This window comes from Oryx dammah, unplaced genomic scaffold (genome assembly GCF_014754425.2).
Source record: "Oryx dammah isolate SB20612 unplaced genomic scaffold, SCBI_Odam_1.1 HiC_scaffold_22, whole genome shotgun sequence".
Taxonomy (NCBI): domain Eukaryota; kingdom Metazoa; phylum Chordata; class Mammalia; order Artiodactyla; family Bovidae; genus Oryx; species Oryx dammah.
The window spans coordinates 24,322,565-24,349,592 of NW_024070206.1; the positions used below are offsets into that span (position 1 = coordinate 24,322,565).

The 27,028-nt window shown below is 42.6% G+C and overlaps 1 protein-coding gene and 1 long non-coding RNA gene across 3 annotated transcripts; one reads left to right on the top strand and one right to left on the bottom strand.

Annotated features, from left to right (window-relative positions):
- Positions 1-1,105: 1,105 nt before the first annotated feature.
- LOC120881095 (myosin regulatory light polypeptide 9) lies at positions 1,106-12,235 on the bottom strand. Of its 2 annotated transcripts, none has more exons than XM_040264672.1 (4): positions 11,780-12,235; positions 6,057-6,255; positions 5,413-5,574; positions 1,106-2,143 (listed from the first exon to the last, which is right to left on the bottom strand). In XM_040264672.1, the coding sequence occupies exons 2-4, from the start codon at positions 6,238-6,240 to the stop codon at positions 1,971-1,973; spliced, it is 519 nt and encodes a 172-aa protein (XP_040120606.1). In that variant the 5' UTR covers positions 6,241-6,255; positions 11,780-12,235; the 3' UTR covers positions 1,106-1,970. The 2 variants fall into 2 exon arrangements, with proteins under 2 accessions (XP_040120606.1, XP_040120605.1); XM_040264671.1 differs by lacking the exon at positions 11,780-12,235 and adding an exon at positions 6,986-10,632.
- Positions 3,823-27,028, top strand: LOC120881097. The gene is made up of 3 exons (XR_005725214.1): positions 3,823-3,932; positions 17,398-17,407; positions 27,018-27,028. It is a non-coding gene; the product is annotated as an uncharacterized LOC120881097 (long non-coding RNA).

Consider the following 27,028-nt stretch of genomic DNA (forward strand, 5'->3'; position numbering starts at 1 on the left):
GTGGGTAAGGAGGCTGCCCCCATTAGGCTGGTTTCATCAAAAGTTCTGCAATGACTTGCTTCAAGTATGGCTTTTCATCATGGAGGCTGGTTTTTCTATCAAACGCACTCACTGTTGGAGTACACACTTTAGCGTTTTACTGGCAATCATCTTAATTATGCAAAGCCTACTTTCCACGTAGAGAATGCAGTTACTAAATGAGACATTGCATTCAGGGGAAATCATCCACTGTTTCTAACAGTGGCTGGTTCTTTGAGCAGTTATCTGAAATGGAAATGGAGACCATAGATGAGGCTACCCGCCCCCCCACCAGTATGGGAACAATGTTATTTGTTCACTGGAAATTTGTTAACAAAGCAGAAGCAATTTTTTTTTTCCAGCTGAAATGTAAATTTAGTCCAACAAACAAAATTTCAGTAGCACGGCTATAGCCTGAAAAAAGTACTCTGCTTATTTAAACCACTGAACGAAATTCAGGAACACACTAAAGGCAAGAGTTAAGGCAGGTGCTAAGAGCCTAATCTTAAAAGGCGCAAGAGCAGTCTCATCACTGGTTCTTCCACTCCTGTTCTATAAAGCTGGCCTCATGAGGTTAAAGAATCCAGCTCACCTATTCTGTTCAGTGTGAAGGTCTAATGCCCTGAAGGCATTCAGTAATTGCATGTTCCCTGAGGTAATAGTTTTGTCCAAGGATAGTCTTGTTATTAGTAGTATAAAATGCAAAATTATGAGTTAACAGTCCAATATTCATCTTTAGAGGCTAACTGTCCATCCATTCTTCCCACCTAACTTCCCCCCAGTGTTTCAAGATCTTTCTTAAACTCATGAATCCTCAAGAGTTAGATTTTTGAAGCCACAAGTAAATGAAACTATCTACCATTTCCTGATTAACTGAAAACAGTCCTGCATTCCTGCAAATAGCAGAAGTTATTTTTAGGATTGAAATAATGATCTCACTTTCCCAGGCATGTAGCTTCAGCTGTTCTGACTGTGGGCAGGTCAGGAATGTCAAAGATTTGTCCATGAACTCATGTGAATCTCCTGCATAAATAAACACAGTGTTTCAATAGGGACCATGTGTTAAAAAGAAACTACATACAGGAAAAAAACCCCAAAAAACTCTATTTCCAACACTTTGAAATACAATATAGAAAAATTGGCCTTTTTGATAAAAGCATTCCATAGAACCTTTGGGGGCTAAAACAGTTTTAAAAATTAGGACAAATTAAAATTGCACTCAGTGGCCTGGTCTAGTTTTAAATGACAGGAAGGAATGTACAAAAAGTTTAGAACAGATTTGGAGGGATGCTGGCAGGTCCAATATTGAACTTTAGGATTTAAAGCTAACAAAGCTATCATACATATATATATATGCAGATTCTATAGGAAGTTATTTTAAAATGTCAAGTGCAGAAAACTCCATAAAGGCAGTTAAAAATTCGATTTTTTTTTTTTTTTTGAAAAGGGGGGAAGACTGAATAGAGGAAATAGAACTGTTAGGAGACCTGGAAGGAGTAAGGGGGAAGTATAACAACCATATCATTTTCTAGGATTTGCCTTACTACCCTTCTTTAGATGATGCACCAAGACCAATAAAAGTCAATTTTGGTAAATAAAAAAGTTTTAAACAAGTTAAGTTTTTATCATAAAGTTTAATTATGGTTCAGAAAAAATTGAGTGAATAACCTTCTCTGAAAAAATATATTGACTCTGTAGACTGCAGTTACTGGGGGCGGGGAGGGTAGACGGCAGCTGGTAAGTTAAATTACCCTATTTTCTATTCTTAAAATGACAATAAGTCCCACATCCAGTCTGATTATAGAGATGCATGTGCCCCAAATGGCTGAGAATAAATACAACAAGAAAGGCAGAAGCTGTAAAGCTAAGGGCATGCAACAGGCTCTAAGAGAAAGTCTCAGAAATACCCAGAGTGGCAACAAGGAACGTTTGGCTGGAGTTTGAAGTTCTTTTTAGTCGTCTTTGTCTTTTGCTCCATGCTTAAGGATGCGTGTGAACTCGATGTAATTGAAATTCCCCTTTTTGTCAATAGGTGCTTCTCTGTACAGCTCGTCCACTTCCTCATCTGTAAACCGGTCTCCCATTGTGGTCAGCAGTTCTCTCAGGTAATCCTCCTGAATGGTGCCTGAAGAATAAAGCAACGGAGATCAGAAGAGACACTCTCGAGGAATAATTACAAGGAGCATCTACACTTGATTAAGCACAGGGTTTACAGTAAGGACGATAAGCATGCAAATGTATGAAATATAGTCTTGACACGACTAAGCCAGCCTCAGCACAGCTGCCTAGAAAATGCTCCATTGCTTAGTAACATTAAGTTTCTCTGCTATACTGACCTCACCCGACAACAACCTCCCGATCTCTTGGTAACAAAAACTAACCCTGTGCCTAACCAGAAAGCATGAAGTATGATGCTTCCTCAACATACCATCTATGATCACACTTCTACAAGCAAATACACTAAAATCATCTTGTTCTTATTTAGGCACTAAGTCGTGTCCAACCCTTTTGCGACCCCATGGACTGTAGCCTTCCTTCTGTCCATGGGATCTCCCAGGCAGGAATACTGGAGTGGATTGCCATTTCCTTCTCTAGGGAATCTTCCAGACCAAGAGATCAAACCCACGACTCCTGATTGGCAGGTGCACTCTTTACCATTCAACCACCGGGGAAGCCCTAAAACCATCATAAACGTCGGTAAAATGCTTCAGTGGAAAGAATACTGAAGCTGTGAGGTCCAGTTTTAAAAAGGTATGTTACTTCAGGCACTTCACTTTACCTTTTTAAAATACAAAAAATGAGATTAAACATTTTTAAAAACAACTCTAATTTCAGATTCAGTAACAAATATGGTTAGGCTCAGTGCAAAACCACTGAGTAGATAGTTGAGCATTAACTATGTCACAGACACTGGGATAGGCACTGGAGCGTTAACAGTGAGCAGACAGAAATGTTCTCTACTTTGGACCTGTGCAAGCAGGTGTCTCATGAAACCTGACTGTACATCGGAATCATCCAGGGAGCTCAAAACAACCCCAGAGGCCAGCCCTGACACTGATATTTAAAACGGCTCCCTACCAATACAGAATTGTAAAGTAAAATAAAAAATAAATTAAAAAAAAAAAAAAAACGGCTCCCTAAGTAATTTCCATTGGACTAGTTTAAACAGTAATTTCCATGAGCAATCATGATCGAGACCCACTCGTACAGTAACCCAAAGGTATTAAACGACAATTCAAGCACAGAGATTTTTGAAATTCATAAAGTTTCTATTTTACAACTTCTTTGTGTGTGTGAAATTAAGCTAAAACATTGATATATTTCCTATAAAATAAGTTTAAAGTGTAAGGTCAGTTCACAAAAGAAACTCTAAATTTATGGGTTCTTTGGCTAACTCAACCCTAGATTAAAAAAAAAAAAAGTTCTCCAAATCTTAGACTTTTATTTATTTTTATTTTTTTAATATAATTTATTTTTTTTACTTTACAATTCTGTATTGGTTTTGGCATACATTGACATGAATCCACCACGGGTGTACATGCGTTCCCAAACATGAACCCCCCTCCCCACAACATCTCTCTGGGTCATCCCCGCGTACCAGCCCCAAGCATGCCGTATCCTGCATCGGACATAGACTGGCGATTCGATTCTTACATGATATTATACATGCTTCAATGTCATTCTCCCAAATCATCACACCCTCTCCCTCTCCCACTGAGTCCAAAAGTCCGCTATACACATCTGTGTCTTTTTTGCTGTCGTGCATACAGGGTCATCATTGCCATCTTTCTAAATTCCATATATATGTGTTAGTATGCTGTATTGGTGTTTTTCTTTCTGGCTCACTTCACTCTGTATAATCGGCTCCAGTTTCATCCATCGCATCAGAACTGCAAATCTTAGACTTTTAGATTGTAGAAATAAATCCTCCTCTTTAGCCAAGTCATTCAACCATCATGTAAACTAATCAACCATGTGCAGGGACTGTGATAGGAGCTGGGAGGGGTTACACAGAGGGGAACATGATGCTGCTGCAGAGGCACAGCCCTTATCCAGAGAGCCGGGAGAGACTGTGACATTGGAAACAAGCACACAGCTAACGCATAAGCTCAGGCAGAATATGTGCCAGCAGAGACATATATAAACTACGGTGGAGGTGGAAAGTGAGAGCTTTTCAAGGTTTCCCAGAGGCCAGGAGAAAACAGTATGAAAACACAGCTAAGGCTCTATTAGGAATGTGACCACTGAGATGACTCTGAAGAACAGATAAGACACTTTAATGGTTTTATTCTCTTCCACTAAAAAAAGTAACACATGTCCACTGTTAAAAAAAAAAAAAAATTAATACACAAAAGTTTTTGGCAAGAAATAAAGTCTCGTCTCCGTGCCCTTCCCCTAATGGTTACAGAAATAACTGTTCAGAGTTTTTGATTTCAAGGGGAAGGAGGTGATCTGAGGAGGAAGGCAGAGGCAGAAACGGCAGAGCAAGTCCAGGCAACAATGCATGGAGACTGGAACGAGGTTGTGATGATGATGCAACTGCCAAGAGGGTGGTCTACTCGAATAGGCCAGATGAGGCCCTATCGTGGGATGCCTTCAAAGTCAGAGTGGAGAGACTGTGCTTCCAGCCCCACGCACTACACGCGGACTGTTTAAACTAGTCCAAATACTGTGTAACCAAAGGGTGTGCCTTCCTTCTTAAAAATCTCACCATGAGAGTTACCCCCCCCCTTTTTTTCTCTTATATACATTTCTGCCAAAAGAGCAGGCATTCATGTAGCTAGCCTTTCGGGTTTCTTTGAGAGTCCACTCTATGCAGGCAGTAAGCTACTATCTCATTCCCTCATTTAATCTTCACAATAACCACATGAGGCAGGAAATATTATGGTCCATCTTACTAATAAGAGCCTTAGAGAAGTTGCCTGAAATCAAACAGCTATTATGCAGAAGAGGATTATGAAACCAGGGCACCTGATTCCAGATACCAGATCTAAACAATCTCAGAGCAGAGAGATACCTGATAAACCAACACAGGACCATACTGACACCACCACCTAGGGCAATCTACACTTTTTTCCAAGATTGCTCCTGTAAAAGATATTCATTTGACACACTTAACTGAGTGCCTAACCCCTGCGGAATGATTCTAGTAAAGGAGTAATAGAAGTTTCCTAAAGAAATTCCAAATTCACCTATTAAATTGTAAATTAAACATTTAAGGGCAGAGGCAGTAAAGTGAGTGCCTAACATGCCACAGGTGAAACCTGTCCCCCAGAACAGGTCTGGTATAAACCTGAGGGTGTTACATGTCGTCATGTTTGAAGTTATTATATATTTTAGCTGCTATAACCAAACAATAATCAGGTTGGTAACTAAAGGTTACCTCAGACTTACCAGTTGCTTCTTCATCAAAGCAAGCAAAAGCATTTCTGATGACATCTTCTGGATCTGTGCCATTTAACTTTTCACCAAACATTGTGAGAAACATGGTAAAATTTATGGGACCTGGAGCCTCGTTCATCATGGCATCCAGATACTCATCAGTTGGATTTTTTCCTAAACAAAAACAGAGGGTCATAATTTTAATCACATCACAAAATGCATCATGGTAAACATTTTGACATGACAGATGATCATTTATACAGTTTTGGTATTTGTGTTCAAGACAGTAAAACTATTTGAAAAAAAGTCTTCTCAATGAAAAGGATCTATATTAAGAGTCTGCAGACTGTGTGCTATTCCACTGGGAAGTCAGGAGGAATTAACACTGCTTTCATAATCATGATCAGAATTTGCAGCACACGCATTCATGCACAAATACACAAACGCAGCTGGTCTCCAGCCTGATTCTGAGACTTAGCCAGAAATCTGCAGGTGGTCCAAGGACCTTACTTTGGGAAACAATGCTCCAGATTTTGAATCTTAGTGAACTGTAACATCATTAGATTGGCTTCACAAAACTTTTAAGACTTCAGAAATAAATAGAAAAGGTTGTTCTAGAAATTGTTTGATTTATTAATATTAAAACTGATCATTACCCAGGGAAGCAAGCATGTCATGCAAGTCTTCCTTGTCGATGAACCCATCCCTGTTCTGGTCGATCATGTTGAAAGCCTCCTTGAACTCTTGAATCTGGGACTGGTCAAACATGGCGAACACATTGGAGGTCGCGCGCTGGGGGCGCTTCTTGGTGGTCTTGGTCTTTGCTCTTTTGCTCGACATGGTGGCAGTTAAATCCTAACAAAGAGGGGAAATACAAGAAATAGCAAAAACTAAATTGAACCAACCTTCCAGAAACATTTGAGCCACTGAGAGATGGGTTTAAAAACTATTTCACAGGACAGTATCACTTGGCAAAAATCTGTCAACTAATTGATACCATTACTCAGAAGATCAGTCTATAAAGAGAAAAACTAGACTCATCTTTTGAATTCACCCATCCTTAGTAGTAAACTAATTTCAAGTTCCAACTTACCACCAACATTAATTCAAAGCTCAGAGCATTATCAACAAGAATTCCTGCCCCCAGTACTACTGGACAGCTGATTAAGGACTGATAATATCTCAATCCATTAGCTTAATAACAATATAGAAAACAAGAAACAAAAGATGTCAAGACGCAGGAGAAAAACTGCCAGTTCTATACCTCAGTGTTATTCAGTACTGACGAACATTAACTCATCTTCTAAGCCAAATCATCTGAAGTGATTAAGTCCTCTAAACAAAAATCAGAGCACAATACAAAAATTTTAAAGCAATTTAGTTTTTAACAAGTTTTGGAAAGCATTTTAAGCGATATGGAAACTACCTTTGCTCTCTAATAATCTAAATTTCTCCCCGTAAAACTTAAGTTGAAAATAAAAATAACGTCTAATTCCCTTTCAACACTAAATTTTTAAGACTATACGCAATTTGTTTGAAGTTAAAAATCCCAGAGTCATCATCAGACAATAAAATTTTACCATACCATCCTTCAGAGCTGAGGTAGCGAGGGCAGTCAGCAAAACCTCTAACCCACAAGACTAAGACACTGTAATCAGTTATATTCTCTCAAGCAGGTCTAAAATAGGCACTACTGATTTCACACTCTGACCAGGACAACAGTTTTAAAGCTTACGTTCTGAAAACAACATTTAGCTATGATGAAGCAAAACACTATGCCCTTGCTCTAAAAATAAGTCTGTGGATCGCGAAGAATGAACTACCTAGATGTCAGTAGTGTGAAGTGAACTTAGGACACAATGCTTCATATGAGTTTTAAAACTTATTTCTTACATTCTTTTGTTGATTACACCACACCAGCCAGACTACATTCAATTACGGAAATAATTAGAAAAGCTTTGACTATGCCTGATTTTTTTTTTTTAAAGCTTAATCTATTCTCAGATTTTTAGAAGGAAATTCCACAAAGGAGAGTCACAAATTCCAATTCATCAAATATAGCACTCCTGCCATGCACTGGAATGTGCTGCTGGTAAGCTATACCCTAATTGACATAGAAGTTAGGATACATGCTCCTCCCTGGTTTCCAAATTTCCTTTAATTACTCTTTCATGATATTTTCGTTTCTATAACACCTCTAGACGCAGTAAATCCCTTTATTATCTAAACTACAGAGAGCTGTAATTCCCCCCTCTAATCTGAATGTAGTTTAAAAAACAAGTAGTTATAGCATATATTATTTCTTCCTCTCCTAAATGGACTCCAGGATTTGGGTTAGTGGTTGAGTGGCACATATTTACCAGTCCACATCTCTTTAGTATTTTAGGTATGCCTCTGTCTTTGCAAAACAAAGCATGTGTTTAAAAATAGTTTGTTTTGTTTGACAACATTGTATTACCCTAACTATCAAATCAGTTGTTTTAAGAACAAAGAAACAGAGGAAAAAAACAGGTCAAATGGTTGATAACAACTGATTTTTTAAACCTACAAGACCTCATAATACTCAATTTAGTATCTTTTCTCCAGGTACCTTTTTAAAAATACTTAGGTTAGATATAAAGTAACACACACACACTCTCATTCTAGAATTTTGATACATTTCCTAGTCTTTCTTTTAATCATGCATTTAATTAAAATCAGTCATTTTAATCATGTATTTAAATATGCAAAGACATTATAAGATTTTTTAAAGTTATAAAGGTATTTTTGGGGTCAGCACAGACAATGCCCTCAGAGTTTTTCTTTAGCTCATTTGATCCTTAATCATCAACCATTAATATGATCAGCAGAATTATGTTCATGTGCATCAAACATCATGAATGCCGATTATTATTTAAGAATTAAGAAATGTTAAGGCAGGTGTGCTCTCTTTGAGGAACTTAAAGTTGGGGAGGCAACTGTGAAGAAATGAGATGATTGGTTCAACTTATAAAATGAGTTACATAGTTTTCATTCCAAAAGTATGACTCTCAAGTTAAAACAATGTGTAACAAAAATGAAAAATAACTCAAAGGTAGTACATGATTATCAAATACTATGACTTCAGAAAAGTTGTTTCTGAAATTTTGTGGGTGGGTGGGGGGAAGGGTAGGGGAAAGAACTTGAAAAACCCTAAAAGCTACAAGACATCCTTAGAATTAAGAAGTTTAAATGTCAGTCTTAATTCTAACAAATTAAGGTAGTTAATGCTATCAAAATTTGGTAGTATAACACTGGGCAAGTTACTACATGGACCTTTACTTTTTCAAGGAGGTAGGATTCTGATCTGTGAGTTATTCTCCCACCAGAAATCTAGATCCTTTCAGTGATAGGGAGTTCAGCTTTGCTGTCAAGTTATTTCAAAATAAGGAAAGGCTACTTTTTTCCCCCCTTACCAAACTGAAGGTAGAATCAACTCTGGTGGTGGTGTGTGTGAGTCGTTTAGTTGTGTCCCACTCTTTGAGACCCGCCCTCCAGGCTCCTCTGTCCATGGAATTCTCTAGGCAAGCATATTGGAGTGGGTAGCCATTCCCTTCTCCAGGAATCTTCCCAACCCAGGGATGGCATCAGGATATCTGGTATTGCTGGCAGATTATCACCTGAGCCACTTAATTGGGGTGGAGACGGAGCCAAATGAGAAACAGTGCTATGATCCCAAGGAGCCGAACACTTTAGATACTGTCACTGTCCTCCTTGCTATGACTCAGGTATGCTGTCCACTTTTACTTTCCCCAAACAAGTCAGCCTGTAACTCTCTTCATATAACAAGCCTTCAGCAAATGCACAACTCTTACAGGCTAGGGGAAAAAAAACTGAAAACATTTTATGCATCAATGTAAGTATTATTTATGTACAAGGGGAAGATTGCTATGCAGGCACCCACGGTTTCCAAGTTACGTCTTCACTCATCATAAGCTCAGTCTAGAATTCACTTTTGAGGCATTTAATGAAAGATCTTTGGTGTGAAGGGCTCTGTGTTGTATGGAATTTGAAAACCCTGGGACTTACAGAGTCAACGTCTATGAAATTCACAAGGATTTCAGATGCATGAGAAAAAGTGAATGAAAACAGTTCAAGGGCTGTTAAGGAGAATCAGTTTACAGACTGGAAGGAATATAACCTTGTCTTAATCAGGGAAGGGGAGTGCTGGTGGTAATGAATTTCTGGATTTATCCTTCTAGCTGGATCAAACGGGAAGAGAATCATTCAGGGTTATGACAAAAGGATGGATACAAACCATGTCAGGAAGAAGTTAGACTAGATTAAGTGATGGGCGAAATGAAAAATAAAGATCCACAAAGAGGCTTTCTCCACACACCAAGGGCAACAAGATTTTTCACAATTTCTAGATACTCTGGTTTCATTTATAAAATGGGATTAACCCATATCAATGCTGGCTTCCCCAGCGGTTCAGCGGTAAAAAATCTGCCTGCAATGCAGGAGACCGAGGAGATGCGGGATCAGTCCCTGGGTCGGGAAGATCCCCTGGAGGAGGAAGGGGCAAATCACCCATTCTGAAGAGCTCTGTGAACACCCCCCCACACACACACCCACCCACACACACACCCACCCCCTTTGCCTTGCTAAGTCGCATCCCACTCTTTGCGACCCTATGGACTGTAGCCTGCCAGGCTCTTCTGTCCACGGGATTCTCCAGGCAAGAATACTGGAATGGGCTGCCCTGCCCCTCCTCCAGGGGATCTTCCCGACCCAGGGATCGAACCCGCGTCTATTAGTCTCCTGCATTGGCGGGCGGGTTCTTTACCACTAGAGCCACCTGGGAAGCCCAGAATACTCTAGTTAGAATTCCAGAGTCCAGCATTTATAGTGGTAATAAATGTAAACTAATCTGAAGACTTTCTACAGAACACTCTGCTACTGCTAAGTCGCTTCAGTCGTGTCCAACTCCGTGCGGCCCCAGAGACGGCAGCCCACCGGGCTCCCCCATCCCTGGGATTCTCCAGGCAAGAATACTGGAGTGGGTTGCCATTTCCTTCTCCAATGCGTGAAAGTGAAGTCGCTCAGTCGTGTCCGACTCTTAGCGACCCCATGGACTGCAGCCCACCAGGCTCCTCCGTCCATTGGATTTTCCAGGCAAGAGTACTAGAGTGGGGTGCCATTGCCTTCTCCAAATTGACAGTATTCTGGAAAATACATGTTCTTTAATGAAAAACTCCCATCTTAGGAAACACTTCCTAATGTGATGGTACATAACATCTACTTTCCAAATCCAGACCAAATCTACTCTCATTTAATCAATGTACTTTTTTTTTTCTTAAGCTAAGTTTATGTACTTTTTTGGTGCTAACCACAGTTTTTGAAAAGTACATTTCAGGCTGGTGTTTCCGTTCCAACTTAACCAAGTTTTCAATTCCTAAGCAAACTTCCGGTTGAAGGTAGGATTAGTCCTCTAAGACTGCCACACCCAAAATGTTCTCAGCACTTGACAAAGGCAATTCGTTGTCCAGGTTCACTAGCCAGTAAAGCCTCACTTTTTAAAGATTTTCTGGCTAGGTTTTCATCAAAAGCCTTCCAGAACAATGAAGCAAATAGTAGTAATTTTAAGAATCTCTTATTTTCTCCACCTTTAGATGTACAACTTTCTCCACTTAAGTTAAAATCTCAATTGAACGCTTACTTCTGTTTCACAGTTCTATAAAGAAATTATACACTCTTTGATAAATCAATTCATCTACTTTGAAAGTAAACACTTTGAGATGAGAAACGGACTTTAACTTGGAGGCTCCACCCCAGAGTAACAGGGAGTTTTTTGGGAGTTTTCCTGAAGCCTCAAACTAAAACCCAAACTCCTCTATTTGTCCAACTATTATTTAAAAAAAAAATCAAAACACTCCGATTACAAAAGTGGATACTAAGCTGAAGTTGCTAATCTGAGGTGGTTATTCCCACTAAACGTAACCACACAGCTGCAATAACAGCTGCAGCGGGGGGGGGGGGGGGGCGTCCGGGGACCGCACCAAGCTAGAGTTTTTGCGCAAACTCTCTGGAATCGGGCAAGTTTACGTTAGAAATTAAACTTAGTCCCAGCGTCAGCTCCGCGGGGCTCGGGTTTCGCAGGCCGGCTGCCGCCCAAGCTCGCGGCGCCAGCAGGCTAAACCACACTTCCCGAGCTCCAAGTCTGGGCAAAGGAGCGAAGCTGGCGTCCGGGCCGCTTCCGGCAGCGGCCTTCGACGCCGGAGCGGCCCGTGGGCTCGAAACCCAGGAATTCGCACGCACACCTGCCCAGGTGCGCCCCCGGCAGTGCTGCTGACCACCCCGCCAACCCCAGCCGCCCCGTGGGGATGCACCTCGGGACGGGCCTCTCGCGAACATTACTCACCCTAACTCAGCCGCGAGAATCCGAGAGCTTCAGGAACCTCCTCGCTGCTCCAGCTCCCCCTACCAACTCCCTTCCACTTCCAGAGACGCTACAAACCGACACTTCCGGCCTTCGCTTAGCGGACCGGAAGGAAGGGAGTCACCATTCTCGGCTAACAGTGTGAGCCCGGCAGGGCGACGGGGCAGGGGGGTTGCCGGTGTGCTCAGAGGGCGCAATTTTGACCGAGTGCACGGGAAGGACGTGTCGAACGGGCAGCTTAGAACATAGTAGAAAGGTAGTGATTCTCCAGGTCTGATGACTGAGTTTCCGTCTTTTTCACACCTCTTCTTACAGTGTAAACTGTTTCACCCTCCCCTTCCTGTTTGCAAATGGTTGAGTCTATCTTGCGGGTTTGCCCCTCCGCACATTCCAGGGCCCGGCCGGGGGCGGGGCTCGGCGACCCAAGTCCTTGTAGGGAAATCTCGGAGAGGGCTTCGCGGCCCACGTGAGTGGTCTTCGCCCCACCCCCAGCGCCCCACCCTCGAGCGCCCCGCCGGAGCCGCCGAGCGGTTCTGCGCATGCGCAGGGGGCTCCCCTCAGGGTGAGTGAGGAGGCTGGGGTCTTCACCCGGTGGTCGCACAGCTGTCTGTGTACCCCAAGAGGACGACTCTGGGCAAGAGCCTTGACCTCTTGGCCCCGTATTGTGTTATGACGAGTCACTCCCCTCCCTACGGAAACAGTGTTTAGTCCTGAGGGCCCTCAGCCTATCTTCGACTCAGAACGAGTTCTTCAGGCGGGGGTCGGCCGAAGACGTCCTCCCTCTTTAGAAACGTTCACGGTTATGTTTCCCCGCGGAGTCCCGAGGGCCCCAGGAACAGGGAGAGCCTGGCCGCGTCCGGCTCGGAAGGCAGCCCGCAACTCACAGCGACGGGGTCCCCAACCTCGCCCCCTACTCTCACTGGTGCCGAGGTGCGCCCCGTGAAGAGGACAGGAAGTCGGGCCTGTTGTGCTCAGCTCTCTGGCCTCAGGGCCGCCTGGCCGAGGCATCTCGTAGAAGGAAAATCCTACCCACCCTGAGGGAGACTATGCTGCCCGTCTCCGCGGAGGAGGGTGGTCCCCCCAGGGGAGGGCTGGGCCGGGCCGACGCCTTTCCAGAGTCGTCCAGGCTCCGGGCTACGTGCCTCGTCTGGCTCCGGTGGCCGGAATGTTTCTGGGGTTTGGAGCCGCGCTCACTCCAGTCATCCTGCTGACGAGGAAGGTAAAGCTGCAGGATAATGTGCTCGCAGTAGGAATCAGCTGCACCGTCGGGGACCTCAGGAACATTCCGTTTCTTAACCAGTAGTCTGTTCCCGGGTTCACTTAGAGGTAAAGTCACTGAGAGATACTTTAATGCCCAAATCCTACAGCAGGACTGAAACGAAGATGGTTCGTTTACCAAACAGCCTCCAAATAGTGAGAATCACTCGGGGTACGAGGGAAAAATACTCAGTTTTGGGGGTCTCATGTCCAGCCCGCTGAATCAACCTTCTAGGGCAGGTCCTGTGAAGCCATCAGTTTAAGAGGGTCTGTGGAGAAGACAATGGCAACCCACTCCAGTACTCTTGCCTGGAAAATCCCATGGACGGAGGAGCCTGGTAGGCTGCAGTCCGTGGGGTCGCGGAGTCGGACACGACTTCACTTTCACTTTTCACTTTCATGCATTGGAGAAGGAAATGGCAACCCACTCCAGTGTTCTTGCCTGGAGAATCCCAAGGACAGCGGAGCCTGGTGGGCTGCCCGTCTATGGGGTCGCACAGAGTCGGACACGGCTGAAGCGACTTGGCAGCAGCAGCAGCAGCAAGTGACTCAGCCCAAAGGTGGGGACGCAGAGCGAGGACGGGTTAGGATCTAAGATGAGACAGTGACGGCACAAACTCCAGATGGCTGAACCGGGGTGGGGACCGCGGGGACAGGGAGATGCAAAGGGTTCGTGGAGTCTGGCGGCCCGCGGTGCGAGCCGACAGCAGTGTACACACCTACATCTGTCACTAGGGGGTGCTGGAGTTTCCAGTGCTGTCCTTCAGAGAGAAAACATCCCAAAAGATGAAATGGGCTGTTGAGTTTTCCTGCTTGGAGCAACAGGGAGCAGCAACAGTCGTCGTCTTTTTTTTAATAGATTTTTAATTTTGAAATAATCTTAGATTTTCAGAAAAATTGTAAAGACAGTGCAGAGTGTGCCCATCTTCCTCTAATGTTAAATAACGATGGCATCTTTGCCAAAACTAAGAAATTAACTGGTATCATACTATTGCTTAAAACCACAATTTAATCAGGTTTCACCACTATTCCCATTAAAGTTGTTTTTTTTTTTTTTGCTGATCTAAGATCCAATTCAGTTTACCCGGAGCAACAGCCTTCTGTTTCTATGTTGTTACTGAGTCGCTGTCATGTCTGATCCTGTAGACTGTAGGCAGCCAGGTTTCTCTGTCATCCACTGTCTTCAGGAGTTTGCTCAAATTTCTGTCCATTGAGTTAGCGATGCTCTTTAACCATCTCATCCTCTGCACACCGCCTCCCCTTCTCTTTTTCTTTGCTTTTATAGTATCAGAAAATTACTTTGCCTGTCTGCTTTCCTGTACTATAGGGAAAATACAACAAGTATTAAAGAGCAACTGCACTGCCAAGCACTGAGGTGAGTGCTGTGGTTTATGTGGTTTTTGAAACAGACCATAGCTGCTACCTTTGGAATGATAGAGAAGGGAGTAGAAAAGGCACCAAAGGCACGGGGAGTATCGGGGGAAAATGTGGAAGAGATGGTTACAGCATAATTAGGTAAGGTTTACAGAAGGAGCGGGCTTCCCTGGTAGCTCAACTGGTAAAGAGTCTTCCTGTAATGCAGGAGGCCTTGGTTCAATTCCTGGGTTGGGATGTTCCCCTGGAGAAGACATAGGCTACCCACTCCAGTATTCTTGGGTTTCTGTGGTGACTCTGCTGGTAAAGAATCCCACCTGCAGCATGGGAGACCTGGGTTCAAGTACCCTAGAGAAGGGAATGGCAGCCCATGCCAGTATTCGTGCCTGGAGAATTCCATGGACACAGGAGCCTGGTAGGCTGCAGTCTGTGGGGTTGCAAAGCGTCAGACACAACTGAGTGTCTAAGAATAGCCTAGCATGGCATAGAAGAAGCACAGAGGTGGAAATCAGCCTATCTGGGGACTTGTGCAGAGCATTACCGGAGAACTACTGAACAGGTGATTCTAGAAGTCAGTGGGAAAAAGACAGCAGAGGGAGATTCTGGTCAAAGGGAGCAGCCTACCTTATTAGAGGTGATTGGAGGGCCTGGCTGATTGAAGGTTAACAGGGATTGTGTGGTCCATGTTCATTCATGTATTCATTCCTCAATTAATTGGGTATCCAAAGCTCACTGGTAGAGAATCTGCCTGCCAATGCAGGAGATACGGGATTGATCCCTGGGTGAGGAAGATGCCCTGGAGAAGGAAATGCCAACCCACTCCAGTATTCTTGCCAGGGAAATCCCATGGACAGAGGAGTCTGCTGGGCTGTAGTGCATGGGATTGAAAAGAGTCAGACATGACTGAGTGGCTGAGAACACGTGCATACAAAAATTAGCCATGTTGAAAAATAAAATCTTGATAAAATGTTATTCAAATTTCCATCTAAAATTTTGATTTGAAATTTTAATGATTGGACCCACCATAAAAGACCTCTCATGCTGATATCTACCCTTGTGGATCACGTGGAAAATCTTTGCTCTCAGGTGACAATCTCCTTTTCTGTCATTGAAACTTTAGAGACTTGGGTTGTGTTTCATATCTTTCCTTCAGCCTACTGAGTAACCTCTGTAATCGGTGAATTTAACTCAGATGACCATTGTATCTACTACTGCGGGCAGGAATCCCTTAGAAGAAATGGAGTAGCCATCATGGTCAACAAAAGAGTCCGAAATGCAGTACTTGGATGCAATCTCAAAAACGACAGAATGATCTCTCTTTGTTTCCAAGGCAAACCATTCAATATCATGGTAATACAAGTCTGTGCCCTGAGCAGTAATGCTGAAGAAGCTGAAGTTGAATGGTACTATGAAGACCTACAAGACCTTTTAGAACTAATTACCTGAAAAAGATGTCCTTTTCATTATAGGGGACTGCAATGCAAAAGTAGGAAGTCAAGAAACACCTGGAGTAACAGGCAAATTTGGCCTTGGAATATGGAATGAAGCAGGGCAAAGGCTAATAGAGTTTTGCCAAGAGAACGCACTGGTCATAACAAACACCCTCTTCCAACAACACAAGAGAAGACTATACATGGACATCACCAGATGGCCAACACCAAAATCAGATTGATTATATTCTTTACAGCCAAAGATGGAGAAGCTCTACACAGTCAGCAAAAACAAGACCAGGAGCTGACTGTGGCTCAGATCATGAACTCCTTATTGCCCAATTCAGACTTAAATTGAAGAAAGTGGGGAAAACCACTAGACCATTCAGGTATGACCTAAATCAAATCCGTTATATACAGTGGAAGTGAGAAATAGATTTAAGGGACTAGATCTGATAGTCTGAGTGCCTGATGAACTATGAATGGAGTTTCGTGACATTGTACAGGAGATGGATCAATACCATTCCCAAAAAAAAGAAATGCAAAAAAGCAAAATGGCTGTCTGGGGAGGCCTTACAAATAGCTGTCAAAAGAAGAGAAGCAAAAAGCAAAGGAGAAAAGGAAAGATATACCCATTTGAATGCAGAGTTTGAGTGAATAGCAAGGAGAGAGAAAAAAGCCTTTGTCAGCGATCAATGCAAAGAAATGGAGGAAAACAATACAATGGGAAAGACTAGAGATCTCTTCAAGAAAATTAGAGATACCAAGGGAACATTTCATGCAAAGATGGGCTCAATAAAGGACAGAAGTGGTATGGACCTGACAAGCAGAATATATTAAGAAGAGGTGGCAAGAATACACAGAAGAACTATACAAAAAAGATCTTCATAATTCAGATAATCATGATGGTGTGAACACTCACCTGGAGCCAGACATCCTGGAATGTGAAGTCAAGTGGGCCTTAGGAAGCATCACTACGAACAAAGCTAATGGAGGTGATGGAATTCCAGTTGAGCTATTTCAAATCCTAGAAGATGATACTGTGAAAGTGCTGCACTCATGCCAGCATATTTGGAAAACTCAGCAGTGGCCACAGGACTGGAAAAGGTCAGTTTTCATTCTAGTCCCAAAGAAAGGCAATGCAGAAGAATGCTCAAACTACCACACAGTTGCACTCATCTCACACTCTAATGCTCAAAATTCTCCAAGCCAGGCTTCAGCACTACGTGAACTATGAACTTCCAGATGTTCAAGCTGGTTTTAGAAAAGGCAGAGGAACCAGAGATCAAATTGCCAACATCTGCTGGATCATGGAAAAAGCAAGAGAGTTTCAGAAAAAGATCTATTTCTGCTTTATTGACTATGCCAAAGCCTTTGACCATGTGGATCACAATAAACTGTGGAAAATCCCGAAAGAGATGGGAATACCAGACCACCTGACCTGCCTCTTGAGAAATCTGTATGCAGGACAGGAAGCAACAGTTAGAACTGGACATGGAACAACAGACTGGTTCCAAATCAGAAAAGGAGTACGTCAAGGCTGTATATTGTCACCCTGCCTATTTAACTTATATGCAGAGTACATCATGAGAAGTGCTGGGCTGGAAGAAGCACAAGCTGGAATCAAGATTGCCGGGAGAAATCTCAAAAACCTCAGATATGCAGATGACACCAACCTTATGGCAGAAAGTGAAGAGGAACTAAAAAGCCTCTTGATGAAAGTGAAAGAGGAGAGTGAAAAAGTTGGCTTAAAGCTCAACACTCAGAAAATGAAGATCATGGCATCTGGTCCCATCATTTCATGGCAAATAGATGGGGAAACAGTGGCTGACTTTATTTTTTGGGCTCCAAAATCACTGCAGATGGTGACTGCAGCCATGAAGTTAAAAGATGCTTACTCCTTGGAAGGAAAGTTATGACCAAGCTAGGCCGCATATCGAAAAGCAGAGACATTACTTTGTCAACACAGGTCCATCTAGTCAAGGCTATGGTTTTTCCAGTAGTCATGTATGGCTGTGAGAGTTGGATTATAAAGAAAGCTGAGTGCCGAAGAATTGATGCTTTTGAACTGTGGTGTTGGAGAAGACTCTTGAGAGTCCCTTGGATCCAGCCAGTCCATCCTAAGGAGATCAGTCCTGTGTGTTCACTGGAAGGACGGATGTTGAAGCTGAAAATCCAATACTTTGGCCACCTGATCCGAAGAGCTAACTCATTTGAAAATACCCTAATGCTGGGAAAGATTGAGGGCAGGAGGAGAAGGGGTGACGGAGGAAGAGATGGTTGGATGGTATCACTGACTCAATGGACATGAGTTTGAGTAAACTCCAGGTGATGAACAGGGAAGCCTGGCAGGCTGCGGTTCATGGAGTCGCAAAGAGTTGGACACGACTGAGCGACTGAACTGAACTGGGTAACCCAAGAGCAAGTCATTCAGCTTATTTCAGGTTGTTTTCTGATTTGTAAAATAGAGGTTAACATCTGTCCTGCTTATTTTGTAGAGTTTTCTGATTAGTTTATATGAAAGTTTTTATTAAGTATACAACAGTGGCTTTCAAATTTTTGACCACAGCTTGCAGTAAGAAATTTGAATCATTAAGCAATACTGCTTGACTATCTGTGATATTCTCTAAGATTTCTATTCTTTTCAATTTTATGTCATTTAACTTTTTAAAATGTTCCTTAAGACCCAGTACATGTGAATTTACTATCCGCTAATGTGAAGGTTCTCAACTAGGGGTGACTATTCCCCAAGAGAAAACTTGGCAAGGTATGGAGACATTTCATAACCAGGAAGCTGTAACTGGCATCTAGTGGTGAGAGGCCAGGGATGCTGCTAAACACCCCACAATGCACAAGTCAGCACCCACAACAGAACATTATTCTGCCAAAAATGTCAGTAGTGCCAAGGGTGAGGAAACCCAGGCACTAATATTTAAGGAACTCAGAGTACATAGTATGCAATTATTTAGGGACACTGTAATTACACCAAAAGGACACTACTGCTCCTGCTTGAAGATGAGGCTCCATTTTCCCCCCAAGATAAGATCCAAAGGGAGAAAGAAAAGGATCACTGTTACTATATACCTACTATATATTAGGTATTCTACATAAGCATTTTTATCATTTAATTATTAACAACAACCCTGTGTGGGAAAATAAAAAAGTTGCTCAGTTGTGTCCGACTATTCACGATCCCATGGACTATGGCGCCTCGTGCTTGCCATGGAATTATCCAGGCAAGAATACTGGAGTGGGTTGCCATGCCCTTCTTCAGGGGATCTTCCTGACCCAGGCATCGAACCCCAGTCTCTTGCATTGCAGGCAGATTCTTTACCATCTGAGCAACCAGAGAAGCCCTGTGAGGTAAGTATTATCATCTCCATTTCACAAATTAGGAAACCAAGGCTTAAATACTTAAGTGATTTGTACATGTTATCAAAAGGCAATAAAATAACCCAGATTATAACTCATGTCTCTACCAGGGGTATGATAGAAGGAAGGACAGGAGGCCAGTATTTCTTATTCATGAATCCCTAACTTCTAATAAAGTGCCTAATTATCCATCATGTCATGTCCTGTGTTAGTTGCTCAGTTGTGTCCGACTCTTTGCAACCCCACAAACTAGCCCGCCAGACTCCTCTGTCCATGGGATTCTCCAGCAAGAATACTGGAGTGGGTTGCCATTTCCTTCTCCAGGGGATCTTCCCAATCCAGGGATCAAACCTGGGCCTCCCTCATTGCAGGCAGATTCTTTGCTATCTGAACCACAGGGGAAGCCCTAATTATCCATGGGTGCCAACAAATATTTGGTAACTGATTACTTGTTCATTTGCACATAGCTAGTAAGTGTCCCTCAGAGAACGCATTGGCACCCCACTCCAGTACTCTTGCCTGGAAAATCCCATGGATGGAGGAGCCTGGTAGGCTGCAGTCCATGGGGTCGCTGAGAGTTGGACATGACTGAACGACTTCACTTTCATGCAAGAACCCATACCAGTGTTCTTGCCTGGAGAATCCCAGGAATGGGGGAGCCTGGTGGGCTGCCGTCTATGGAGTCGCACAGAGTCGGACATGACTGAAGTGACTTAGCAGCAGTAGTAAGTGTCCCTGCAGAAGGAAATGACAAGCCACTCCAGTAGTCTTGTCTGGGAAATCCTATGGACAGAGGAGCCTGGTAAGGCTACAGTCCATGTGGTCACAAGAGTCGGACACAACTTATTGAGTAAACCACAACCGCTAGTAAGTGTCCTGACCCAAAGCCCACATTTTGTTTTACAATACTGATCTCTCTTCTTTGGTTCAAGGAGGGAAACTCCATAGGCAAGCAACAAAGAAGCATAGCTGAATTGACCCTTGGTGTTTACTACCTAAAGCAATTTCCTAATGATCACTTGCAATTTTTGTTGCATATAAGAAACATTTGAATGTTAAGAGGCATGGCTTATGTTCTGGTTTCACCTACTTAAGTGAAATTCAGATTCTTTGTCCATGAAATAGAATGTAACAATTGGTATTAATTTAGGAAAACAGTAGGAGGAGCTCCTTTCTTTTAAATGAAGTAAAATTGTTTACTCTGTATTAGCTTTAAAGTTCAGTTCAGTTCAGTCGCTCAGTCGTGTCCGACTCTTTGCGACCCCATGAATCCTAGCACACCAGGCCTCCCTGTCCATCACCAACTCCTGGAGTTCACCCAAACTCATGTGCATTGAGTTGGTGATGCCATCCAGCCATCTCATCCTCTGTCGTCCTCTTCTCCTGCCCCCAATCGCTCCCAGCATCAGGGTCTTTTCCAGTGAGTCAGCTCTTCGCATGAGGCCAAAGTATTGGAGTTTCAGCCTCAGCATCAGTCCTTCCAATGAACACCCAGGACTGGTCTTCTTTAGGATGGACTGGTTGGATCTCCTTGCAGTCCAAGGGACTCTCAAGAGTCTTCTCCAACAACACAGTTCAAAAGCATCAATTCTTCTGTGCTCTGCCTTCTTCACAGTCCAACTCTCACATCCATACATGACCACTGGAAAAACAATAGCCTTGACTAGACAGACCTTTGTTGGCAAAGTAATGTCTCTGCTTTTGAATATGCTATCTAGATTGGTCAAGTTTTCCTTCCAAGGAGTAAGTCTTTTAATTTCATGGCTGCAATTACCATCTGCAGTGATTTTGGAGCCCCCCAAAATAAAGTCTGACACTGTTTCCACTGTTTCCCCATCTATTTGCCATGAAGTGATGGGACCGGATGCCATGATCTTCGTTTTCTGAATGTTGAGCTATAAGCCAACTTTTTCACTCTCCTCTTTCACTTTCATCAAGAGGCTTTTAGTTCCTCTTCACTTTGTGCCATAAGGGTGGTGTTATCTGCATATCTGAGGTTTTTGAGATTTTTCCTGGCAATCTTGATTCCAGCTTCAAGCGCATGGAAAATTCTACATAAATAATTGCTTTTTAAATTTTAAAGGAAATCACAATTATTTCTAAATTCAGGAATGACATGAAATAACGTAAAGTTGAACTAAGAATATTTGAGGAAAGGTCTTACTTCCATACTACTAAATATGAAAAAATAAGGTAGATAAATGCTTAGAAAAATTAAAATACTAAACAAGATGTTAAAGAATATGAACAAGCCAAACCAAAGTAAAAAATAAGGATTACCTAGAAAATAACTTACCTGGCTCTGGTAATTAATTGAAGGAATGTTGCTCCAACTGTTAAAAGACAAAGATTCCTCATACCGTAAGCTATTTTGAAATACATAGCCTAATGAAGTTAATTCTAATAATAGTTTGTAAATGAATATAATGACCAGATTATATTTTCTTAATATTATGAGGCAAATTTTTAAAAATACCCCCAAATAAAACTAACACCTAAGCCAAAAGTATGGTTTAGGCTTAGTTCAATTAATTCTTTAGTTTCTTCATCTGGAAAAGAGCATAGTAATGGTATCCGTTTTATTCAACCATTGTATGGATAAGGTGAAGTAATCCATGTAAATTTCTTAGTGAGGAATCAACTATGGTTGGTTAGGGCACTGAAATTTGGAGTTTGTCCAGCAGTTAATCTAACCTGACTAATTAATGAACCAATGTTTTATTTACCTGGCTGGAGGAAACAAGCTGAATTGCTACACTTTGATGACCACAGACCTCAAGTGGGCCCTTGATGCTATCTAGATACAAATGACATCTGTCTAACATTTGTCTATTTCTTTCATACTCCTAGTCTCTTTGATGTCAGTTTTATAACTTCTGTCTTCTCACACCTTCCCCCCTGCCCCTGCCCTGCATCCTTGCTCTCAGTCTATGACATTACTTCTGAGTCACTGAGAAAAAAAAATGACTATTACAGGCTCCCACAGCAACCACATTTGCCCAGCAGCCAGCATCTGTCCTTATGTTATCTTCTCCCTCCTCTTCTGTTAAATAGAGGGATACCCTCACGGCTCCTAGGGCTTTCTAGGTTGCTCAGTGGTAAAGAATCTGCCTGCCAATGCAGGAACCACAGGAGATGAGGGTTTAATCCTTGGGCTAGGAAGATCCTCTGGTGTAGGAAACTGTAGTCCACTTTGGTATTCGTGCCTGGAAAATCACATGGACAGAAGAGCCTGGCAGGCTACAGTCCATGGGGTGGTAAAGAGTTCGACACGACTGAGCGACAGAGCACACAAGCACATTCCTTGCTCCAAAGAGCATTTTGGTGCAAGGTAACCTCTCTCACAAGGGCTTCTCTTGTGGCTCAGCTGGTAAAGAATCCACCTGCAATGCGGGAGACCTGGGTTTAATCCCTGGGAAGGTTGGGTTCAATCCCTGGGTTCCCTTCCCTTGGGAAGATCCCCTGAGAAGGGAAATGCTACCCACTCCAGTATTCTGGCCTGGAGAATTCCATGGACTCTATAGTCCATGGGGGTCTCAAAGAGTCGGACGCTACTGAGTGACTTTCACTCAACCTCTCTCAAGCCTGGATTTCCGCAATAGACTTTTAACTGGTCTCCTTACTTCCAGTCTGAGCAGATCCATCACCCCCAAGGTTTCCACAGGCCTGTTGGTGATCCATCCTTCATAACCCCTCCCACTTCTCCCTTCTCCCACAGTCAGACAACCACAAATCTGCTTTCTGTGACTAGTTGGCACAAATATAAGCTTTTGACCAGTGAAAGTGTTACTGATTGTAAGATTGGTGATTCTACTTTTATGAAAGTCAAAATATAATGAAGTAAAGCAAAGAAAGAATTGAAATGGAAGCATTCTGTGACAAATATGAGAAAAACTTACTATCTAGAATATTTTTTAAATTAATAAAAAGGATTTTATTTTGGCTTATATGATAATAAGGAACAGATATGTTCCAGTTAGCTCTATAGAAAAATGGTACATGTTTTTAGGGATATAATGAACTGGATCTAAGCTGGACAGTTAGTGAAAACAGGTAACCTGAAGGATTGCCTCTTGTTTTTCTCTCATGGGCCAAATGATTGTTCTCTGAGTGACCTGTTGCTTTAAGAGCATCTCCGGTGTTTTCTCTTTACCAATAGCCTTTCTCTGCTAATTTTAGTTTCTGGTCCCTCATAATTTCAGCTTGTCATGGCTTCTCTGACTCCAGGCATACCCATGGCATCTTTTGGTTCAGGCAGTTTTGACTTTTGTTCCTTCTAATAAGTGTGTTGATACTCAGTATTTCCAAAATTAAAATTGCAAGCTAGGAATGTTGGCCTAACTCACCTTTGGGCCCAGATCATGTAGTGTAGTAAGTTGCTGGCCAGGATATACACCAGTTACCTTTGGGTCTGAACTGACCCATCACTTGTCATACAGCAGGAATCACATGGTGCAAAATATCAACAGGTGCAGAGAGCAGGGCAGGCATTAAGTGGCTTCCTGTCCAAAAAGAGGGCTTCCCTAGTGGCTCAAGTGGTAAAGAATCCACCTGCAATTCAGGAGACCTGGGTTTGATCCCTGGGTCAGGAAGATCCCTTGGAGAATGGCATGGCAACCCACTCCAGTATTCTTTCCTGGGAAATCCCATGGACGGAAGAACCTGATGGGCTACAGTCCACGGGGTCACAAAGAATCAGACATGACTGAGCAACTAATACTTTGACTTTTTGTTCAATAAAGAGAATGGAGCATTAAAGCCAGATGGAGCTGGGTTCAAATCCCAGTTCTGCTACTTGCTATCTATGTGACCTTGGATAGCTTTTGTAATGTTATCCTCTGGACCTTAGTTTTCTCAGTTATAACTTGGGGATGATGACTGCTTTGTAGGATTTTTGTAAGAAATAATATGTGTAAAGCACATTACAGTATCTAACACACCGTAGATCTTTTGTTAATGGTAGCTATTTTATTTAAAATTATCATTTATTTTATTATTATTTAACAGATTAATGATTTAACAGATGAAGAAAAATAATAATGACCTCAAGAAAAATAACCAATGATGACCTCAAGAAAAATAACATATCTCTTTGATATGGCAAATATCAAAAGAGAGCTCACACAAGGGGAAAACCAAATAGTTAGCTAACATTGAAGGAAATGCTCCACTCACCATGAATTTTAAAAATACATTTAAAAATAGCTATAAGAGGGACTTCCTTGGTGGTCCAATACTTAAAACTCCAAGCTCCCAATGCAGAGGGCCTGAGTTTGATCCTTGGGCAGTGAACTAGATCCCACATGCCACAACTCAGCCTGCATGTCGCAACTAAGACCTGGCACAACCAAACAATAAATATAAAAAATAGCTATGAGATATATTTCACATCTGTTAAACTTGCTAAAATAAAATTATACATTCCAATATTGTTGGAGCAATGAAGAAAGAATACATTCATATTTGGTAGGTGGTTGTATTTGGTATGTACATTTATGCTCATTCAACATTCAGAAAACTACGATCATGGCATCTGGTCCCATCATTTCATGGCAAATAGATGGGGAAACTGGAAACAGTGTCAGACTTTATTTTGGGGGGCTCCAAAATCACTGCAGATGGTGACTGCAGCCATGAAATTAAAAGACACTTACTCGTGGGAGGGGGGTTCATGTTTGGGAACACATGTACACCCGTGGTGGATTCATGTCAATGTATGGCAAAACCAATACAGAATTGTAAAGTAAAATAAAAAATAAATTAAAAAAAAAGACACTTACTCCTTGGAAGGAAAGTTATGACCAACCTAGAGAGCATATTCAAAAGCCGAGACATTACTTTGCCAACAAAGGTCCATCTAGTCAAGGCTATAGTTTTTCCAGTGGTCATGTATGGCTGTGAGAGTTGGACTGTGAAGAAAGCTGAGTGCCGAAGAATTGATGCTTTTGAACTGTGTTGTTGGAGAAGACTCTTGAGAGTCCCTTGGACTGCAAGGAGTCTAACCAGTCCATTCTAAAGGAGATTGGTCCTGGGTGTTCTTTGGAAGGACTGATGCTAAAGCTGAAGCTCCAGTACTTTGGCCACCTCATGTGAAGAGTTGACTCATTGGAAAAGACTCTGATGCTGGGAGGGATTGGGGGCAGGAGGAGAAGGGGACAACAGAGGATGAGATGGCTGGATGGCATCACCGACTCGATGGATGTGAGTCTGAGTGAACTCCAGGAGTTGGTGATGGACAGGGAGGCCTGGCGTGCTGCAATTCATGGGGTCGCAAAGAGTCGGACACAACTGAGCGACTGAACTGAAGTGAGTGTTTGACTCTTTGCTACCCTAGACTGTAGCCCACCAGGCTTTTCTGTCCATGGGATTCTCCAGGCAAGAATATTGGAGTGGATTGCCTTGCCCTCTTCTAGGGGATCTTCCTGACCCAGGGATTGAACCTGAATCTCCTGTGTTTCCTGCATTGTGAGTGAATTTGTAGACATCTGTAGACAAAGTAGAATGTAGTGTTTATACTTGATGAATACTAGGTGTGATAGTGGTGTATCCGTTGCTGCCTCATTGAGAGAGTCCCAACCGGGACTGCTGATATCCTTCTTTGGAGAGTCACGGGTCTTTCTTCATGTTCTCCCCTGACTAGGTGGTCAAGTCTCCCATCTCTGTTAAGGGAAGAGGGGTTTTCAATATCCAGGACTGCTGAAGGTGGGCTGTCCATGCTGAACAGTAACAAATCAGAAGAATCCATTTTTAAAACTTGTAGTGAAATTCACCTAGCATAAAACTTACCACCTTAACCGTTTTCAAGTGAACAGTTCAGTGGCATTAAGCACATTCACATTGCCTTCACCACCATCCAACTCTAGAACTTTTTCATCATGTTCAACTGAAACTTTCTACACATTAAATAATAACTCCTGATTTCCCCTACTCCATCACCCGTCTGTCAACTACTATTTTACCTTGAATTTGACCCCAGCAACTCATATAGATAGGATCATACAACATGTGTCTATTGTGACTGGCTTCCCTCACTTAAGGGCTTCCCTGATAGCTCAGTTGGTAAAGAATCCGCCTGCAGTGCAGGAGACCCTAGATCGATTACTAGGTCCGGAAGATCCACTGGAGAAGGGATAGGCTCTGCACTCCAGTGTTCTTGGGCTTCCTTTGTGGCTCAGCTGGTAAAGAATCCTCCTGCAATGCGAGAGACCTGGGTTCAATCCCTGGGTTGGGAAGATCCCTTTGAGAAGGAAAAGGCTACCCACTCCAGTATCCTGGCCTGGAGAATTTCATGGACTGTATAGTCCATGGGGTGACAAAGGGTCAGACACGATTGAGCGACTTTCACTTTCACTCACTCCTTCACTTAATGTCCCAAAGTTAAGAGTTTATTTTTAAAGAAAATTATTCCATCTTTATGTCCACTTCCTTGCTCTTTCCAGCAAAGGTCCATTTCCTTCCGGGTTGAGGATCACCCCATCCCTTCTATTGGTCCTTGCTTTCCTATTCTAGTGGCCACCCTGTCTTTTCCCTCTTCTTTTTCCTAGGTTCAGTCTTACCTAGTGAGCAAGAGAGAAAAAGCTAGCTCTGTAAGCTTATATTTGAAACTAAGTCTGAGGTGCTGTTTTGTTTTTGCATCTTTGTTTCAGCTTCATTGTAGACTTGGGAAGGCAAGGGATATCTTAGGATATGAAAGAAAATAAGGGAACACAGAACATAATTAATACTTGGAGACATATGCCTGCCTCAAATATAAAAGTGGTACCTAGCATATTAAAAAATTGAGGAAGTTATAGAATTT